At 37.9% G+C, this 21799-nt stretch overlaps 1 protein-coding gene across 14 annotated transcripts in view; it reads left to right on the top strand.

The window, feature by feature from the left end:
- Window positions 1-21799, top strand: part of LOC108704156 (regulating synaptic membrane exocytosis protein 1) — a 203831-nt gene that overhangs the window by 146754 nt on the left and 35278 nt on the right. For 9 of the 14 annotated variants that reach the window (XM_018240564.2, XM_041563146.1, XM_041563135.1 and 6 more), the window contains 2 exons: window positions 487-599; window positions 14964-15130. The exons of the other annotated variants lie outside the window; for them this stretch is intronic. In XM_018240564.2, the coding sequence (XP_018096053.1) occupies window positions 487-599; window positions 14964-15130 (280 nt within the window). The remainder of the gene's footprint in view (window positions 1-486; window positions 600-14963; window positions 15131-21799) is intronic. 14 annotated transcript variants of the gene reach the window in all.

Genomic DNA, 21799 nt, shown 5'->3' with positions numbered 1-21799 from the left:
AGTTAATGCCTTTAAGAATGGCTTGGATGATTTCTTGGACAGACTTAATATCAAAGGCTATTGTGATCCAATAAACTCTATAGTTAGTATAGATATGGTTATATATAAAATGTCATTACAATTACTCTGGCAGATCTGCATTATTTGTGAGCAAGCCACTCTGCGGAAGGTTTGCACAAAAATCTTAGCATCCTTGACTAGAGGGGCACTCTATTCCCAGAATGGGGAAGCTTGTGCCAAAGCTTCTCCTTCCAGCAGTAAAATCATGTAGCCTACCGTGGCACACTCTGTGATGTAATGGGATGGCTGACATTAAAAGTGAATGAGGCATTGATTTATGCGACATTTGCAAGGCTGAGGATTGCTGCTGGAGAAATCAAAATTCAAGCTGCTAAATAAGGTAGCAATTGGAGAAGAGACAGCAGAACTTAACTATATTTAAATATTAGAAAGGACTTAACTATATTTTTAAACTATATTTTACAGCAAATTTGTCGATGGAAGAACGAACAAGACAGATGAAGATAAAAGTTCAACAGTATAAGCAAATAGCTGGTTCCAGTTCAAGTCAAGAACAGGAACGAGAGCAATATACTAAGGTAAGATTATTGTATTACATGTAGTAATAATTTCTCTCTGTGTGCATAGGACAAATAATTGAGCTATAAAAAATAAAGACCAACTGAAAGGTTGCTATGAATTGGCTATGCTCTTACATATTAAATTTGACTTAAATCGATACTGACTTGTTCCTATAAGAATCATAGGCACGTGTCATTATCAAGTAGTTGCTGCACCCAAAATAGTTCCCCTCAAAGCCGCCCCTTAGCCCCACGAACCTGCGTTGACCTGACCCTCCGACACTGCTAAAAGATCTTCTGTGCTGCTTCCATAACGCTGGGCTTGGGGTGGTGCGATCCATCCACAGGCTAATTAGGAATGAAAACAGGACTTCAGCCTATGGAAGGATCGCTCCGCCCCCAGCCCAGCCCACGGAAGCAAGCAGAAGATCTGTTAGCTGTGTCAGCGGGTCGGCTGCGCAAAGGTTCACGGGCTGGGGGGTCGGCTTTCAGGGGGGCTTTCAGGGGAACTATTCTGGGTGCCACAACTACTTGATACTGACACGTTCCTATGATTTTTATAGGAACATGTCAATATAGCTTTAAATGTCAATCCCTTTAACTAGTATTACTGTGCTGTCATCCAAGAAAATATCAGATTTTTTTTCTTGGATATTAGGTTGATTTTGTAGGATGGTGTTGAATAGACAGTTCGCATCCTATGAGTTGGATGTAGTTGCATGAGTCAAAATATAATGCAACACAACTGTCAGATGGGAAAGCAACATGTTGTGTCTTCATTTAAAGACAATATGATGGTGTCTGAACGACTTTTTTTCCCATTGAAACGCATACCTCCCAACATTTTGGAAATAGAAAAGGGACGAAAAGATTTTCCTTGCGGAGCACAGCGATTTTTTTAACTACGCCCATTTTTGTTGCCACACCTCTTATGAAAGTTTGAATTTATTTCTGTGGTTTTTATGTGGTATTATAGTTTTGATGAAGGTGAATTGCCCTTTAAGCTGTGAGTCTACGTTCTCCCAAGAGACCTTCTTATCTTAAACTGTTACAAAAGTATCTAAGTATCTATTCTGGGCTCTCTGCCAAAGGCCAATTATGTTAGAAACTCTTCCTGGCTGTTCAGTGCAGGAGATCAAAGAGAAAGTCAGGACATTTTAGTAACATACACGGGACTGCGGGCTGAGCTGCCAAAGTCAGAACAGTTGGGCGGTATGGAAACACGTTGAATGTCGGATGTAGATGCAAAAACAAATTACACCATCCAACTATCTGACCCATCTTTACATTCGAGCTATAAGGTGATCAGATTTCGTAGGTTTCTACATATCTTGTGCTGTTGTGCATTTGCATCGCAAGATCAGATAACATCTGACCCACATAATCTGATCAAATAAATTAACACAAATAATACAGTAAACCTGTATTTTGCTTGAGGGGCTTGACTTAAATCCTGGCAATGCCAATAATTTGGGTTAAATAGAAAGAAATGCATAAAGGATATCTATGCAAGTTATTCAAATGGTTCAAATGGTTCAAGGGACCTCTGCCATTGACTCCTACATGACCTTGACAGGTTTTAGATGGTGTATTTTCAGATTCAAGCTATTTCCAGGGTCGGGTTATAATAAATCTCGACAAATGAATAAAAAAAAACTTCGAAAAAATTTTTAAACCCAAAAAATTGATTTATGACTCAAAAATAACCTCAAATTTTTGGTGGAAAACACAACTCGAACCTTAATAAATCTGCCCCTAAATATTTTTATTTTGCATAGAGATTTGTGCTCAGACCTGCTTGAAGGTTGCATATTCTTTGGGTGTCAGCCAAACTTTTTTTTGCACTGCGCACTGGTGCAAGCTATGAAATGTCCCATTTATTTTCCACTGGTTCATGGTATGCTAAATATATTTGTGGATTTACATGACCTATATCAAATTCTTGCAAACGAATATTTGTTTGCACAGAGGAAAAATTGTTCACATAATACATGTGTTGTTTCCATTAATTGCTTTTATTTCAGAAGACTGACAGAATACCTTTTTGAAGAGATAAGTAAGGTTCATGGGAAAAAGAGCAATAACTAGTACTGGTATGGGACCTGTTATCCAGAATTCTCGGGACCTGGGATAATGTATCTTTCCGTAATTTGGGTCTTCATGCCTTAAGTCTACTAGACATTCATTTAAACATTAAATAAACCCAATAGCCTGGTTTTGCTTACAATAAAGATTAATTATATCTTAGTTGGGATCAAGTACAAGCTACTGTTTTATTATTACAGAGAAAAAGGAAATCATTTTTAAAAATTTGGATTATTTGGATAAAATGGAGTCTATGGGAGACAGCCATTCTGTAATTCTGAGCTTTCTGGATATCGGGTTTCCGGATAAGGGATCCTATACCTGTAATAGGCAAGGCAAACCTAGAGTAAATTAAAGGGAAATATACATTAATTTCATAAATGAAATGAAACATATTGCCCATTATACAGTAAATCATATGTTACTTTGATTCTTGTATTTCAAATTAAGTTTTAGCTAAATTAACACTTTTTCTGTGTATCAGTCTTATTGGGCCTTTTATATTGGGAAGTAAATGTAGTAGATTAAGGGGCCGATTCACTAACTTCGAGTGAAGGATTCGAAGTAAAAATACTTCAAATTTCGAAGTGTTTTTTGGGCTACTTCGACCATCGAATGGGCTACTACGACTCAATTCGAACTCAAAATCGTTTGACTATTCGACCATTCTATAGTCGAAGTACTGTCTCTTTAAGAAAAAACTTCGACCCCCTAGTTCGCCATCTAAAAGCTACCGAACTCAATGTTAGCCTATGGGGAAGGTCCCCATAGGCTCTCCTAAGTTTTTTTGATCGTAGGATATTCTTTCGATCGTTGGATTTAAATCCTTTAAAACGTTCGATCGCACTATTTTCGCTAAAATCCTTCGACTTCGATATTCGAAGTCAAAGGATTTTAATTCCCAGTCGAATATCGAGGGTTAATTAACCTTCGATATTCGACCCTTTGTGAATCGGCTCCCAAATGTAGCGGTTCACTGTTTGAGAGATGCACAGTCATCCAGCTGAAATATTTTTGAGACCTGCGTTCACTGAATGATACATAACAGTAACAGGTATTACAAAAATTGTGTTATATGGGTTGTATCATCCAGCTAATTAAAAAATGTTATCTGACATTACTGTGAGTTAATCAGATGTGTACCTGGAGCCCACCTACACTTCTTTAACTGTTCTGTTATAGTCATATTGAAACATAGTAGCTGACCAAATCTTTGAAAGTATATAGTGTAGGATCCATTATCCAGAAACCCATTATCCAGAAAGCTCTGAATTATGGGAGGTTCTTTTTCCATAGACTCTTTTCTAATCAATGAGCTCAATTTTTTTTAAATTATTTCCTTTTTCTCTGTAATAATAAAACAGTACCTAGCATTTTATCCCAGCTAAGATATAATGAATCCTTGTTGGAAGCAAAACCATAAATCTATGGCCACATTTTTGAAAGAATTATACAGGCGTGGGTTATGTTATCTGAAACCCCATTATCCAGAAAGCTCTGAATTGCGGGATGTTCGTATTCTACAATAGACTCCATTTTAATCAGTGTACTCAAATTTTTAAAAATGATATACATTTTCTTTGTAATAATAAAACAGTAGCTTTTACTTGATCCAAACTAAGATATAATTGATCCTTATTGGAAGCAAAACAATCCTATTGGACTTATTTAATGTTTAAATAATTTTCTAGAAGACTTAGGGGCCGATTCACAACGGGTCAAATATCGAGGGTTAATTAACCCTCGATATTCGACTGGGAATTAAAATCCTTCGACTTTGAATATCGAAGTCGAAGGATTTTAGCGCAAATAGTGCGATTGAACGATCCTTCGATCGAACGATAAAATCCTTCGAATCGAACGAGTCGAAGGATTTGAATCCAATGATCGAAGGGTTATACTTCGACCAAAAAAACTTTGGCTTCGGTAGCTTTTAGATGGCGAACTAGGGGGTCGAAGTTTTTTCTTAAAGAGACAGTACTTCGACTATCGAATGGTAAATTAGTCGAACGATTTGTAGTTCGAATAGTTCGATTCGAAGTCGTAGTCGAAGGTCGAAGTAGCCCATTTGATGGTCGAAGTAGCCCAAAAAACACTTTGAAATTCAAAGTTTTTTTACTTCGAATCCTTCACTCGAAGTTAGTGAATCGGCCCCTTAAGGTATGAAAATCTAAATTACGGAAAGATCCCTTATTGAGAAAACCCCAGGTCCCGAGCATTCTGGATCCAAGGTCCCTTACCTGTACTGCAAATAGTCCTCTATAACAATTCTAATAAAAGTTAACAAAAATATAATAGTTATTAAATCAATATATTGAGCGCCATCACACCAAATTTACATTTACTTTGCAATGTCCAGTCCCTAAAAGTATTCTTACTAAGGCTGCTGGCAACAAGAGAGGTATCTTCTGGGAAATAAAGTTTCCACATACCAATACATATATTTATATAAATAGAGAGATAGTCCAGATACAGTGGTCACTTGCACAGTAAGATGAATACCTAAGGATGTATATAAATCATGGAGTAGCCAGCTGGCAAACTGTTTCATAAACAGAGGAATTAATGTAAAAGAAATACAGTGAATCAACTTTTTGATCTTCAAAGAGAACAGGTATTTAAAGGATAACATGTAAAATCTGGATTCACTTTATTTCGCAAAATCGATTTCTGGTTATTATGCTGAATCCACTAGTTTTATTTTAGTGTAGTGATTAAGAAATACATTTTCATTATCAGGCCCGGATTTACTATCTAGCTCTGTTCACACCTTTTCCCTTCTCTTCTCCTCCCCGTCCCCTTCCTTTATGTGCGCACGTGCACACGTGTAGAATGTGCATGCGTACAACTGGTCAGGCACTGGAGACATGCAGGAGATTTCCAAATCTCCCGCACGCCAGTCTCCAGTGCTCGTATTTGGACATGGCTGGGCAGCCTGCCGCCCCTGAAATTCTGCCGTCCTATGCCCGGGCCTTTGTGACCTTGCCACAAATCCGGGCCTGTTCATTATAAGTTATTGCATAGCATTGGGACTATTCACAATATTACTACGAGGCTGTTTATCTGTATAATGCAGTAAACCATCATGGTAAGTCTATATATTGATGACATGAACTCACTGGGATCGAACCAGGGACTTGTTCTATACTCACTGCTCCTCCTCCTCCTGCTTGAGCCGCAGGAGGAAGTGTGGTGTCTGCTTAGCCCTGACAGAATGTCTTCTGTGATGCTGCCTCCATGTCGGTCTTCCCTGATCCACGCCCCCTGTCCAGCTGCGGGCAGTAGGTTATTAAAGGTCTATGTAAGCCAAATGCAAGTTCTGAGTAATTTTCTTAGAGTAACAATTATAACTGTAAAAACTGTTAAAAAAAGATTGTAGTGCCTTAAATACATTTTATTGTTTTAGAGGTTTATTTGTAAAATGTCTCTTTTTTTCTTGCTGCTTAAAACTCAGCTGTTCTTGGTAGCAGTATATTGTAATGCTGGGAATAAATGTTAGGCTGAGATAAATCACTGACACTATGGGGGCCGATTCATGAAGCTCGAGTGAAGGATTCGAATTAAAAAAACTTCGAATTTCGAAGTATTTTTTGGGTACTTCGACCATCGAACGATTCGAAGTAAAAATCGTTCGACTATTCGACCATTCGATAATCGAAGTACTGTCTCTTTAAAAAATACTTCGACCACCTACTTCGGTAGATAAAACCTACCGAAGTCAATGTTAGCCTATGGGGAAGGTCCCCATAGGCTTGCCTGTGATTTTTTGATCGAAGGATTTTCCTTCGATCGTTGGATTAAAATCCTTTGAATCGTTCGATTCGAAGGATTTAATCGTTCGATCGAACGAAAAATCCTTCGATCGATCGATCGCAGGATTTGCGCAAAATCGTTCGACTTCGATATTCGAAGTCGAACGATTTTAGTTCCCAGTCGAATATCGAGGGTTAATTAACCCTCGATATTCGACTCTTGATGAATCGGCCCCTATATGTAAAACCCTGCCAATGTTTTCCATATTCCTGGGGATGGCACTTCAAAATGGAGTATTTGCTGCAGTACAACTACTGTACATCTAGGACCAACTCATTTAGAAAAGGTTGAAGTCAGGTTGCTGCCTCATTACCTAATCTAGAAAGGTAGCAATTGGTACTTTTTTTATTTTAGAGAGAATAAAAGTGGTGAAAACCTCAAATATACACTCAAATATTTTAGGGAAACTTGAATAGTCGGGAAGTATGTAGATGAACCATGAAAAGTCGCCGGCCCACACATCACTATTCTTAAGTGTGCCACTACAGGATATGGGAGGTGTACCAATCCTTGGAAGTTGGAAAAAAGTGTGCCCAATGGGTTTTCATGATACCATATATAAAATCCTGCCCACAGGTTTGAATGAAATCAGCAGCAGTTTTATATGGTGTCAGTACTGCTTTAAATATCAAAAACTGCAACACAAATTCATGATTCATGATAAAAAACGATGATGAATGTTTATTTATGTTTCAGTTTTTTTTATTTCAGTGACAATTTCTTTTTTGAACACACATTTGAAAGTATTGTATTCATTTAAACTTAATGAGTATGACTTATAAGGGCATTGTAACATAATTGTAAGCCTATGATAGGTGGCCAGCCAGAATATGACAAAATGGCACATTGGCAAAAACAATGATGAATGTTTATTATGTTTCAGTTTTTTTATTTTAGTGACTATTTCACTTTAAACACACATATGAGAGTATAGACAGAATATGACAAAATGGCACATTTGCAAACTACACGCTTTGCCAGTATCAGCTTCACAGAATCTGATAATGGCTACAACAAGCGAAAATAACTAATAACTGGGCAAAACAAACATCTACTGTATATGGGTGTTCATTAATAACAGATAAGTTAAAGCTCATTGATCATGGTGCAAGCTCTATTTCCTGTCTATGATGCCAATAAGCTCTTCTCCTTGAAATGTAGCTAATTAATGTTCTGTGCCCAATACTATATTCTCACAAGGAATGATAAAAAATGCTTAATAATAATAAACAGTGGTTTGAGCAGCACACATTTATTAAATATATTGACTGTGCCTCAAAATACACTGAGCACCTCACCAATAATTACAAATTAATTACAAATTTCAGTCAGCAAGTGTAGCACAAAAAAATGGATTTATGGTTGTCTGTATACGACAACATTCATTAATGGTACCTGTACCCAAACATGCACTTCCATGTACTTGCGCTGACCTCCAATGCATTTGCCCAGCCTGTTCTGAACTGCCAGCAGCATAGACATGCCAATTAATCCATGGTTTCCACAGTAGGTTGCATTAATAGCTACTACGGTGCAGATGTATCAAAGTGTGAAAATAGAGCTCACCCCAGAAAAACTGACAAACGTTCTATTCCTTCCTGTGGGAAGCATATTTATTCATGGGTGAAAGGTAGAGGTCACAATTTAATAAATGCCCTTCTAAAAATCCCATAGGAATAAGAAAAAAGTGGGTGAGCGATTCTGTGGTGAGCTCTACTTTCACACTTTCATAAATCTGCACCTAAGTACATAAGGCAAGTAAATAACAATAATATTGATACAGTGTATCATGCCAACCCCTCTTTGAAATGCTAGCTGCATATTAATTTAGAAGATTATGTATACTTTGGTGCAACACATACCCTGTTGCAGGTGCAAGTCAACTCGTGGATGCAGTGATGATGCAGTGGGACAAAAAAACAGTGAATTGGGTTCAAAAAGTACACTTTGCAAAGTGTGCTGCTTTGTTAAATGAGCCTTGTATCCATAGTACCTCATTGCGTAATTAAATAATTTTTATTGTACTGCAACTCCTTCTATTGTAGCTGTATGTACAGGTATCAAAATATATCAAAATTAGCAACAACCTTCTAACATACTGGAAAAATAAAAAAAGGGGAAGAGACACTTTTGGGTCCGTTTACTAAAGTGCGGTAAATCTGACTTTTAGTTTCCACATGTTATTGCTGAGAATATTTTTGTGCCAGAATATTCGCAGTGACTACGTTTACTAAACAGCGATACGCTCTGAAGTAATTGCGATCACTTGCGGCAACTACGTTAATGAACCAGCTTACGTAAGTGACAATTTTAGCGAGTTGCGAATTTTCTAGAGTCAAATTACATTTTTGCGAATATTTATGCTATAAAATAGTCTTGTTTCATGGCGGTTATAATGGCAATTTTTACTGTGACATTTATGGCCAGAAATGCATCTTCAAAACTCATAAACTTTATTGACTGATGATTATACCAATCAAACATGAATGCATCATATAAATCCTTCTGCCAATAGAATCATATGAACAAGAAATCATACCAGTCAATCTCTTTGCTTCATACAAATGCACAGTTTAATGCAGCCAATCACAATGAAACCAAAAAAGTGTAGAGGCTGACGAATCCTTGGACTGTGATGCCGCTGCCAATAATACGCCTCTGAGCTGAAACTGCTGCTGTTGAAACAGATAGAAGCAGAAGCCAAAACATCCTGTCAGCAGCAGCTACAAATCCCCTGCAAAGAATAATGGGTAAAAAAAAAAGTATTATGGGATGGGATTTCCTGCCCCTTGAGAATTTTCTGGAGAAAAAATTGTTTTACACCACTACATAGGTGGCGGTAAAATTATGCAAATAATCTTGCATAAATTTTGTCTTTTGCACATTTCGCTGTTTAGTAAACCAGGGGGCCGATTCACTAAGCTCGAGTGAAGGATTCGAATGAAAAATACTTCGAATTTCGAAGTATTTTTTGGGTACTTCGACCATCGAATGGGCTACTTCGACCTTCGACTACGACCTTCGACTTCGATTCGAACGTTTCGAACGAAAAATCGTTCGACTATTCGACCATTCGATAGTCGAAGTACTTTCCCTTTAAAAAAAACTTCGACCCCCTACTTCGGCAGATAAAACCTACCGAAGTCAATGTTAGCCTATGGGGAAGGTCCCCATAGGTTTGCTAACCTTTTTTTGATCGAAGGATTTTCCTTCGATCGTTGGATTAAAATCCTTCGAATAGTTCGATTTGAAGGATTTAATCGTTCGATCGAACGAAAATCCTTCGATCGATCGAACGAACGTTTAGCGCTAAATCCTTCGACTTCGATATTCGAAGTCGAAGGATTTCAATTTGAGGGTCGAATTTCGAAGTATTTTTAACTTCGAAATTCGACCCTTAGTGAATCTGCCCCCAGGTGTTAATGTGTACATAGTATTATTTTCAGCGAATGCGATAACTGGCGAAGACATTTTTTTGCGCAAGAAAATTCGCAAAAGTATATTTACCGCAGGTTAGTAAACTGGCGAAAACTTGGAGACAAATTTGTCTATATTTTGTGCGCATAAACGGACCCCTTAGTTTTCTTATATATTTCATTTTTGTGTTTGTACAGTGTTTGTTATACATACAAATAAAGGGAACTTTGGTGTCTGGCAAGTTTATCAGCAAGGCTGGCCTAGAACCAGACCCTTGGGAGAACGCAAAATAGCCCATGTCTACAAAGAAATGTACCATACTATATATACTATGGCTATAAATTTTTGAAAATGTTTTACTTTATTTCAATGTATTTAGCTGTATACAAACAATGTTTAGAATGATGTTGTTTAATATATTTCACTGTCACTGTTAATTATTAATTTTATTTATAACATGAATTAATTTGGCTAAGCTCATGTAGAAAAGGTTCAAACTGAACATCCATAAATAAATATTGATATAAGCATTTTTTTACACAGAAAAACCTGATTCCACAGACAAAAGGAAGCCATGATACTCATAAGAACCATTTCACAACATGTTATGTTTTGGGTGGCCGAGGATGAGGATAACTGCTTTATTAGCAGAGTCATGCAGGCATTACACAACAGTAACTTTCACTTTTAAGCTGACAGGAAGTATGCACAGTAACTCATGTAGACAGTGACACCTGCAGGCCATTTGTATAAACACCACACAACATCCCTTAGATCAGGGGTGTCCAAACTTTTTACAACAAGGGCCAGATTTGGTGAGGTGAAAATGTGTGGGGGCCGACCATTGAGCTGACATGCTGGATCCCAGGCAAAATGAATTGTGAAACCACTACAATTTATGGTATCTCTCTGTACAGAATATGAGCAAACTTAGGGGAACTGTTCCTGCTGAATTGTGCTTAGTGCAGGGGAATATCTATACTGCCATTGTTTTATGGGATCTCTCTGTACAGACAATGAGCAAATTTAGGAGCTGTTCCTGCAGAATTGTGCTTAGTACAGGGGAATAACTATGCTGCCATAGTTTTATAGGATCTCTTTGTTCAGACTATGAGCAAATTTAGGGGACTGTTCCTGCTGAATTGTGCTTAGTATGTTTAAGCTTGTAGCAGTGGGTGTAATGAGGGAAATGGGATCTTCTCTCCTTGCTCTCCTTTTCCCCCTCACTCCTGAGATGTGCGCGAGAGAGAGTGACTAGCAGCAAAGCTAATGTGATGATCATCAGTGTGTACACCACGTGCATTATTATTATTATATTGTGCCTGTATATTAGATACAGTATATGAACTTGAAATTACACTGGATGCCGTGCTGATTATGTGGAGCTTATTTTGCTGCTTAAACATTCAGAAAGGACATTTTGGAGAGAGAGAGAGAGAGAGAGAGAGAGAGAGAGAGAGAGAGAGAGAGAGACAATGCAGATTGCACCCAACATACGGTGCCACCCCCAGACTATTTGGTAACCTGGCTAAAGATGTGCAAACTCCTCCCTCTCTGGAGGGGTTTGTAGTTCATTCAGATTTGGAAAGAAACAGGTTGCCAGTCTTGGGTACATATTCCTGCTTACATTCATGGTTAAAGTGGAACCTTTTACTATAAAGTACCCTTTTATTACACAAAAGTACCCTTTATTACCCAAAACAGATTTTTCTTCATCACATAACTTACCTATTCCCATAAAAACTTGGCTCCTGTACAACATAGTACACAGAGAACATAATAGTGTTATACATCCAAGTTATTTATTCATGCATATTTACAATCAGTAGAGATTAGGGAACAAATTATAAATAAGAGTCTATGAGGCATTTATGGACACACAATTTGTAGACAGCCCCAGCATAGGAAAAAGCTGCCATCAGAACTATGTTTTTGGAGTTCATATCAGTAGGCATTGGATTACACAGAATTACATTTAGACATATGCTGCTGACTGCACTGATATATAGCCATATGGGATGTGTATTCAGTGGGGGGGGAGAGAGAGTGCGCGCATGTGCGTACTGGAGTCCCGTAGTATCGCAACAGTTGGGCAGCATTTCCCCCGCCAACTCTTCTCACTTTACCTCACAAGTGCGCCGGACGTCACAGGGCCCGGAACAAGCGGTTGGCTGGTGATCTTTTTTTCAGCAGGCCAGCAGGGGGGCAGATCTTTTTCTCCATGATGGGCCGGCCCTTCAGCTACGCGGGCCCTGATTGGTGGCAGAGCAGAAAACCAGCCTGTTTACCGGGTAATCCGGCCCTGGCTGCGGGCCAATCAAAAATCGACCACGGGCCGCAGTTGGCCCGCGGGCCGTAGTTTGGACACCCCTGCCTTAGATTCACAGCTCAATGCAACCTCTCCCACGTGTACTAGTCAGCAATACAATTCTGCTTAGCAGTGAACCTGCCTGATGGTGCTCTCCTCTGTATCTGTATTGTGTTAATAGGCAATCAGGAAGCCTTTGAGAATCGATGGGGTATATTTATCAAAGATCACTACAGTCTGCTAGAGTGAATTTCTGCCATGCTCCATTCATTTCTATGGGATTTTGAAAGGCGTATTTATCAAAGGATGAACTTTCACCCATTGATTAAAAACTCTTACTTCACTCTTTGATAACTATTCCCCAATGTATCAAGTATGTGTGTTACAAGGATAGGCTGTTGAATATCTAGGGGTATATTTATCAAAGAATAAAGTTAGAGATCACCGCAGTCCGCTAGAGTGAAACACAGCCTCTCTCCATTCATTTCTATGGGATTTCTAAAGGTATATTTATCAAAGGGTGAACTTTCACCCTTTGATAAATATGCCTTTAAAAATCCCATAGAAAAGAATGGAGATAGGCGGTATTTCACTCAGCAGCAGACTGTGGTGATCTCTAACTTTATTCTTTGATAAATATACCCCCTGGTGTCAGCCGCCACTGGGAGAAGAGGGGGTACAGTTGTGCTGGGCCCAGAATAATCCACATCTGAATAGAAACCCGGCATGTTATGCAAATTTACACAAAGTTGCATAAACTGTGAGTTACATGTAAAATTATGTTAAAACTTGCACAAACAATACCGTGATTTGCCTAGAAACCTAACCGAACTTATATAGAAGGTTACGTATTCAGCAATGGCAACACAGAAAAGCGTAACAGGACCAACAGGGGGCAAACTCCACTGACTACCAGTGAACTAAAAACTTAAGTTAAATTCCACTAACCCAATGAACTGACACATTAATTAAAGATTTTATGAACAATTTATATGAACTGCTTTTTTAGAGTAACATCAGCCTTGTAACTTACAATTTAAAATAGTGTAGTGTTGAATTATGCTTTAAATGTTTTTATTTAATTGTTATTTAAATAGAAATTTGGTAGCATGACTTTTTAGGAGAATCGATTTTGCATATCTTTAAACAGGGGGGTCTGATTTGAGTGAAGGTTTATTTCTCATACTGTAAATAAATATTATGTGGTACCAAATACATTTGGGGGCTGATTCACTATGGGTCGAATATCGAGGGTTAATTAACCCTCGATATTTGACTAGGAATTGAAATCCTTCGACTTCGAATATCGAAGTCGAAGGATTTAGCGCAGAAAATTCGATTGAACGATCGAAGGATTATTCCTTCGATCGAACAATTAAATCCTTCGAATCGAACGATTCGAAGGATTTTAATCCAACGATCGAAGGAATATCCTTCGATCAAAAAAACTTAGGCAAGCCTATGGGGACCTTCCCCATAGGTTAACATTGACTTCGGTAGCTTTTATCTGCCGAACTAGGGGGTCGAAGTTTTTTTTAAAGAGACAGTACTTCGACTATCGAATGGTCGAATAGTCGAACGATTTTTACTTCAAATCCTTCAATTCGAAGTCGTAGTCGAAGGTCAAAGTAGCCCATTCGATGGTCGAAGTAGCCCAAAAAATTCGAAGTTTTTTTACTTCGAATCCTTCACTCGAATTTAGTGAATCAGCCCCTTGATGTGAAGCTCTAGCAAGTTGAAACTACAGTCTGAAAATGGGGCCTGGAAAAAAATGTGCCTCTATGTGCCAAAGATACAGTGGCCAGTGCATGCTGAGGTAAGGCGGAGGCAGTCAGGTAAATAGTGCTTGTGGGTTGTAACAGCAGCCACTAAATGCTTCCTGGGGCTAAAAGTACCACAATTCAGTGCAGGCAGTTAGAAACACTGTGGATGATGCACAGTATTATACTGACTGTTGGTAGTAGGTAGTTGGTAAGTGGAAACCTCTTCCAAAGTATATTTTGTTTCCTCTCAAACAGGATTACAGTATGGGGAGAAAAAAGTATTGCTTATTAAACTGAATCAGTTTAGCTTATTCTTAACCCAGGTGTATATTTCTCCTTTAAGCTGAGAATCCAAAAGGGTGTATGGCAGGAGAATGCAGCCAAGAGAGATCTAGCTGTAATGATTGCAGCTACGGCCTAGGTATGAAAGAAGTTTTAATAGCATGAAAGTGTTAAAATATTTTCATTTCTAACAGTTCTGGTTGATCTAAAATGTGTGAAGCCCAGAATGCAGGCTAGAAAGGCATAAAAATGCTGCTGTACATAACATAAAAGTCTTACGTACAGTGTTGGATTGGCCCACTGGGATACCAGGAAAAGTCCCGGTGGGCCCAGTAGTCAGTGGCCCTCATGCTGCTAAACACTTTGCCTATTTCATAGGCATTCCCCATTTCTATGAGAACAAAGAGGTTAAATACATAGAATAAAAGATTATAGTATGTAAAGAAAAGAGACTAGGAGAATAGAGGTTGAGTGAGGAGAGGAAGAAAATTGTACTGAGGATGATGCCCTGGTCTAAAGTTTTTTGGTGGGCCCTTGTCTAAGGTTTTTTGGTGGGCCCTTGTCTAAGGTTTTTTGGTGGGCCCTTCGTGTCCCAGTCCGACACTGCTTACGTAACATAAAAGTTTTACATAACATAAAACTCTTGAACTAGGACTGCACTGACCTGCAACATTTAACCATGAATAAACAGAATATATCTTCTTCTATTTTCAGTATAACACACACAGAGATCAGTACAGAAGTTGTGACAACGTCTCAGCCAAATCGTCTGATAGTGATGTCAGTGATGTGTCAGCCATTTCCCGTACCAGTAGTGCCTCACGTCTCAGTAGCACAAGCTTTATGTCAGAGCAATCTGAACGCCCTCGCAGGAGACTATGGTGAGTCAACTATTTTTAACAGGTTTATATATGAGCAACAAGTCTGCTTCCATTAGTCTCATGTTCCTCATAGCATTACAGCATTATATGAGACAAATGTATGAGCCGGCAATTTAAATTTGCCTGAGCACGCTCCAGTATTCCTTGTAAGATAAAGTGTTTTTGTGTGGGGATTTACTCTTTTTGCAGACAAGTGCAATGTAATGTTTTGTGGTGGTATTTTTCAGAGCCCATGATGAGAAGCCACTGACCACCCAAAAATATGTCTGCATCCCAATAAATAATATAAAACCCACACACAATAAACTCAATCTTACAAGTCTGTTTTTGTTTTAGTACTTAAGTGTGGCCCAAATTTCAGCAATTATTTGACAAGGTGAAGAATGGATATCCAGTTTGCCTGATCTCTTAGAATTATGATATTAAAGGAGAAAAAAAATTAAATCACTGGGAGATGCTAAATGTTAGGGAATTCCAGTGATTGTAATCACTTACTGATACTGTGGGCCTGTGCTCCTGTTAGTAGAAAACTGCACAGGGTTATGGTACTTCTCAGCGAGCACCACAGAATGATCATATTCCTGCATCTCCTTTCTTATCGCTGGTACACATGTGCAGTAAAGTGAATACGCACATGTTAACAAAAAAGCTGGCTCATTCACTCTACTGTGCATGCATTTGGCCCCAGCACTGATGAAAAAAGAAGGGAAAGAAGAAAATAGCTCCATGGTGCTCGCTAAGAAGAACTTTTTACTGCTACAGGTTTCTACTTACTGGGGTAGCAGCCATGGATATCAGGTAAGTGATTACATTCACTGGGGGTGCCTAACATTTGGTACCCCTATGAGTTACACTTTGCTTCTATTTTCATAAATGACTCCAGTAGTCTACACACATGAATAAAACTCTAGACCGATAGTGTTTCAAAATTGGGAACTCGGTCATTAGTATGAAGTACCCATCTTCGGATCATAAAGGTCTGTGTTAAACCTGTTCAAGAAGCAATGTAATATAGCTGCTATAAAGTTAATTCAGGAATGATATGCCAGGAACCAGGGGCCCAAATGTGCTGTTAAGTACACTGCATAATTGCAAGCAAGCTGCCTTGCGTGTTTATTGCGAAGTGCTGCACTTCGCAATAAACACGCAAGGCAGCTTGCTTTCAATTATCCTGTGTGCCTTGGGATTCTTTCTGCTGGACTGTTTGGGAGGCGGCCGATCCTCTACCTTCGTGCACCAGGTGTCGTTACTCTAATTTACTAAGGGTGTGCGAGAGCCATAGTTGAACTACCACTGTTAAGTACACTGGCCCTTAGAACTTTAGTGTGAACCAAGGCAAAGGTACTTGAAACTATTAACAATTATATTGAATACATGTGTGGGTAACAAGGCAGAATGAATGCTCTTTTGTAAATACAGCCAGAATTTCATCTATCAAGGAAGACAAACAGTTTTATGAGACACAAGAAGGACACCTACAGTATGAAGGTGTACAGCACGTTTCTGGCAGAAAAAAAAACACAAATTTATCCCCTCCACTCAAATCTTTGCACTTTCACTGGACTAGAATTCCCCTGTCAGTGTTCCCATGGTCAATAGCTACACCAGCGCATTGACAGGCAGATTGCAGTCCTGTTAGAGTACAAAGTTATGCTTGTTTAGAGGTGCTAAATTGCATTGTGCCATAAGCCATGGTTAGATCACACGTCTCTATGGGACCAAATGAGGCAAAGCAACTATCCCTATTTAAGAATGTGCTTTAAACATTTTTACCCAAAACATTGTCCTTTACTACACATTACACATTGGTTTTAGTTAGGGTATATTTGCAAGAAGCAAAGTGCAAAAACACACTCAAAAAGTATATATTTATCAAAGAGTGAAGTTAGAGATCACCGCAGTACTCTAGAGTGAAATTCCACCACTCTCCATTCATTTTGATGGGATTTTGAAAGGTGTACTTATCAAAGGATGAACTTTCACCCATTGATAAATACTCTTTTAAAAATCCCATACAAATTAATGCAGAGTTGCGGAATTTCACTTTAGAGGACTGTGACGATCTCCAACTGATAAATATACCCCTTAGAGTCAATTCATTGCACTCTCTGAAAGGAGCACATAAAGAATTATTTATTAAAATTCAAATTTCTTAATGTGTATGCTACTCATCATTTTCAAGAACAAACTCGCGAAAAATTAGAAACATTTGAAAAACTTGAATTGAAAAAAAAATCACTAAAAATGAGTCATGAGGTTTTCGGGATTTTGGTGCTTAATAATCTCAATAATATCCTCAATGCATCCTTAATACATAACATGTGTAGTTTGGAAACTCTAATTAAAATGTTGAGTTTTAGCTAAAAAAAAATTTGAATCACAAAAAAAATTAGAATTGAAATGTTGATAAGTCAGCCCCATAGTGTTGCACCCTTCTTTGTGTGCAGTAGTGCATACAGGATGGGCAGCATATGGACAGGACATGGGTGTTCCCTAGCATGCCCCTTAATTATGTGTCATTCATGAATAAAGGGACAGAAGTCACTGGCACCTTCTTTTGCATTTTTAATCCGGTTCAAGATGCATAACACAATATTGGGCCAGATTAAATTCAGAGAAAAGTTATCTCTTGGTTTATCACGTGAAAACTCATGGAAAAGATTCAATTAGAGGAGAAAAACTTTTCTCCTGAATTTAGTTCCAGTTTTTTCACATGATAAACCGCGAGATAACTTTTTCTGAATTACATCTCAAAATTAATCTCATCCACGAGTTTTCACTTGATAAACCTTTTCCTCACTGAATCGAATCTGGTCCATTGTTTGGTAGTTCTCTGGGGTTCAGAGCAAAACATGTACCCTGCCCATAGGCACATTTAATTTATTGTTAACTATGTATCCCTTTAGTATTTTTTATTGATTTCCCCTTCTGTACTGATGTATAATGTAATAGATGTGAGCTAATGAGTTAACTGTTAAATATCTTATACATATAGTACATTTCATTAGTTGCTGAGCTTCACAAGCTAATGCCTATGGAACATATCTATCAATGTGCAAAGTGGTTATAGTATTTTATAATACCGTTAATGCATGTTTGCATGTCACACTTTCCATAAAACCTCTTTGCCTCCCTAAATAATCATTTTGCTTCGCACTTTTTTTTCTTGGTCCTCTCTGCACATCTACTGTATAATTGTGTTCCTTATTGTCCTGCTTGGCTTTTCAAAATTTGTAATTTTTAACATTCAGCATTTTCCTAATATAGAAAAAAAACACATTTGGTTTTGCATTAGCTATAGTATTTTAGTGTGGCAATAAAAATGCATTTCTCTGCAAGTCTACCATGCATGACTTATCATGTATAAATGCTAAGCATCACTTTACAGCCCATCATTCTGAATGCTCATTCTTCCAGTGCTTTGTAAAGACAAGTGTCCATGATTTGTAACATATACAAATACAGTGTTATGACAAAGAGAAGAATGTTTCTTTCCCAGTGTGCAGAATTGTAGCATTTATAGATCACCACGAGATGTTTTTAGTATAGTTAATGTATAGTCAATGGGTTATGTTTATGAACAAGCGAATACAATCACCTTTGCAAATTTTTAGCCTTAGGTCAGAACTGCCGTCTGGAAAATGTGTCTGTTTCTTATCCTAAGATGATTTGTTTTCACAGAAATGTGCCAAGGTATATTAATCCCCCTTACACAGAGAAAGGATTGTGAGGGCCATCAGATGGGGAGTAGTGTAGGAAGAATACAGTGGAAGATAATGGGTAAAACAATAAGAACACAAATGAGCAGGAAAAACACAGGAAAATACTATGAATGAGATGGGTTAGGTGTGGGAAAATAAAAAAGGAAGGGTTGGATAAATACTGTAGTTGGTGATAATGTTTGAGGAAAATATGATAAGGCTTAGCTGGTTGTTTTAATGAAACCATACATTCCCAGATTTCAAGCAGCTGGATGATTTTGATCATATTGGATTGACTCTGTACAAATTGAAATATTACCTGATGTGCTGTGCTCCTTCTCTGAGTCATCAGTCAGAACTAAAGTAACCCATCCTCTGGGATGGCTAAATTACAGATTAAACAACTGGTTGTATGTATCTCAGCCACTTTGTGTTCATCTTGCCTCATCTGTCATTGTCATAGTCTGGCTTGACATGCTTTTAATTTATCACCTCCCAAGACCCTCCTTATTTCTGTTATCCCTTTAGTATGGGAATGGTATATTGCAGGCAAGGCACAAGTAGACACAATATATAGATTTAAGAAGTATATGTTAACATAAGTTTTTCCCTCGAGCTAAGTGCAATTTTATGGTACATTGCTTTTTAACTGTATTTACTGTGGGACTATTCTAATCCTAATGTTGTATGAACATGTTTAACCAACCGAGAAGAGGAACAAAGCCAGACCCAATTAGTATAAGAACTTTAAAAAGTATTCAATAATAAAGTTTTACAAGAATTTGGCACTTCACAACAGATTAACTGCTAAATAGAGTTTTATTGCCACTCAACATGTTTCGAGCTTGTGAGGCTCTTTGTCAAGTGTGAAACATCCAATAGAAAATGCAAATTTAAAGGACGTTACATATACAGGTATCTTTCCACCTCCCATATACAAAACAATTTATATCAAAAGATTTATGTCCCAAAGCTTTTCATTAGTAAAAATAAATCATTTATTCAAATTCATGTTAAAAATTGGATCCACCTCCCCTCAAATTAGTGACCACCAATGCAATTAGGTGAGCAATAAAAAAAGTTAAATTAAAGTCCACGTAACTAAAGGTCCATTCAGTAATTTTTCAACCCTTTTTTTCTGTTAGAGTCATTTTTTGTTCCTCTAGAAAAAATCAGTGTGTGTCAAACGTGCATATAGTATGAGGTGCTGTAAAGGAAAACACTTTGTTTGAATGGAATGAGCATTACGTGGTACTGCCTCTATATAAGCCTATCAGCCCATTCAGAGTACCAATGTCTAGAACAACTTTAGCAAAACAATGACAAAGGGAACACAAGGTTATCATGACTTAATTATTATAGCTTGCCCATATGTTACCATTAGCCGTATTCTGATTGTTACAAACAATCAACTAGGGCAAGAAATCAAAATCTGGAAAGTAAATAAAAGAGTCATATTAATATTTACATTGCAACTTATAAGATGCATTTTACACTTCATGATTTCATTTAGGCCTTTTGGATTGACCGTATTTAATTTCTTGATCCAGTAAATTTTTCTTTGTGATAATTTTAGTTTCAGGTCTTAACCTCTAGGGGGCATATATAGAACTTCCAAGACTAACCACTTTAGTTGATTTAGATTGTGGTTACTTTCTGAGAAATGTCGTGCTACAGCTGTGTCTGTGTATGTACCCTTTTTATAGTTACGGCTATTCCCATGGTGTTCTTTGATTCTTGTTTTCACTGGTCTACCAGTTTGTCCCACATAGACCATCCCACACGGGCATTTAAGTAGATAAACTGCATTGCAGGTATCACAGGTGGCATAGTGTTGTAGTTGGACTGGGGTACCATGTAAGGGATGATTGAACTTCTCACCTTTAATAATAGAGGTACAGCATACACAATTCAAACATACATATCTGCCCTTTTTAGGTTTCCCCGTAAATCTATTTTTAGGGGATCCGTTTCGGATGGACAAAGCATGTCTCTCAAACATTTACCTCTTTTATAGCTAAAGAGAATTTGATTTGATGAGTGTCTTATCTTGCTGTATAATATTTACAAACAATACTCTCTATAGCTTTGCTATGAGTATAATATGTGGAAATGAAAGGGAGCTGTTGGTACTCTTCTTTTTTTCTTTTTTTTTGTTCTGTACATTAAGAGGTCTTTCCTTTCTACCCGTGAGGTCCCATCTATACATTTTTCAATAGATTTTCGATTATTATCTCGGCTTAAAAATCTCTCTTTTAAGTTAGCAGTAGACTTTTCGAAATTATTTATGTCTGATGAGATCCTACGTCCTTTAGGGATGGCCTTGATGACATTAGGGGTATGAAAGCTGGTTGCATGTTGTTTCTATGTTGTGTCCTTACGGTAGAGGCATGTTTGAATCTGTCCATCTACTTATTCAAGGTGTACAAGGTAATTGAGTGTGTTCCCCCTATTTCTGATGTGAATTTTATGGTTTTATGTGCCTAGTTTGCGGAGTCCACTATCTCCCTAAATGTTTCTACCAAGCCATTCCACAATATCAGAATGTCGTCCACATAGCAGTAATACCGAAATATATGTTTGTTGTACCCTGCTCTCTAGGAACAGTTTTTTCTCCAAGTGGTATACAGTGTACATGCAAGTTTGCAAAAGCAGGTGCGACTGCAGCACCCATATATGTACCTTGGCACTGCTAGTAGTACTTCCCATACATTGTTAAACAATCGACAATAAAGTATACTATATTGTGGCGACAGGTTAGTGTCCAACAAAGCCTCCTCTACCACTTTTATACCTTCTTCCTGTGGAATGGCGGTGTATAACTTTGCATGTCAATGCTGACCACTTTTATTTCATGGTATCCTTCAAACATACCGGTACAATGGAGAGTCTGTAATCAGGTACTCTTTTACCTGGGTTGGAATAACACCATTTTCACATGCCTGTGAAACCATTAGGTCAATTACCT

The sequence above is a fragment of the Xenopus laevis genome, chromosome 5L, assembly GCF_017654675.1.
Source record: "Xenopus laevis strain J_2021 chromosome 5L, Xenopus_laevis_v10.1, whole genome shotgun sequence".
Classification (NCBI taxonomy): Eukaryota; Metazoa; Chordata; class Amphibia; order Anura; family Pipidae; genus Xenopus; species Xenopus laevis.
The sequence above is the reverse complement of the archived record's forward strand: the minus strand, read 5'-3'. Positions and strand labels throughout refer to the sequence as shown.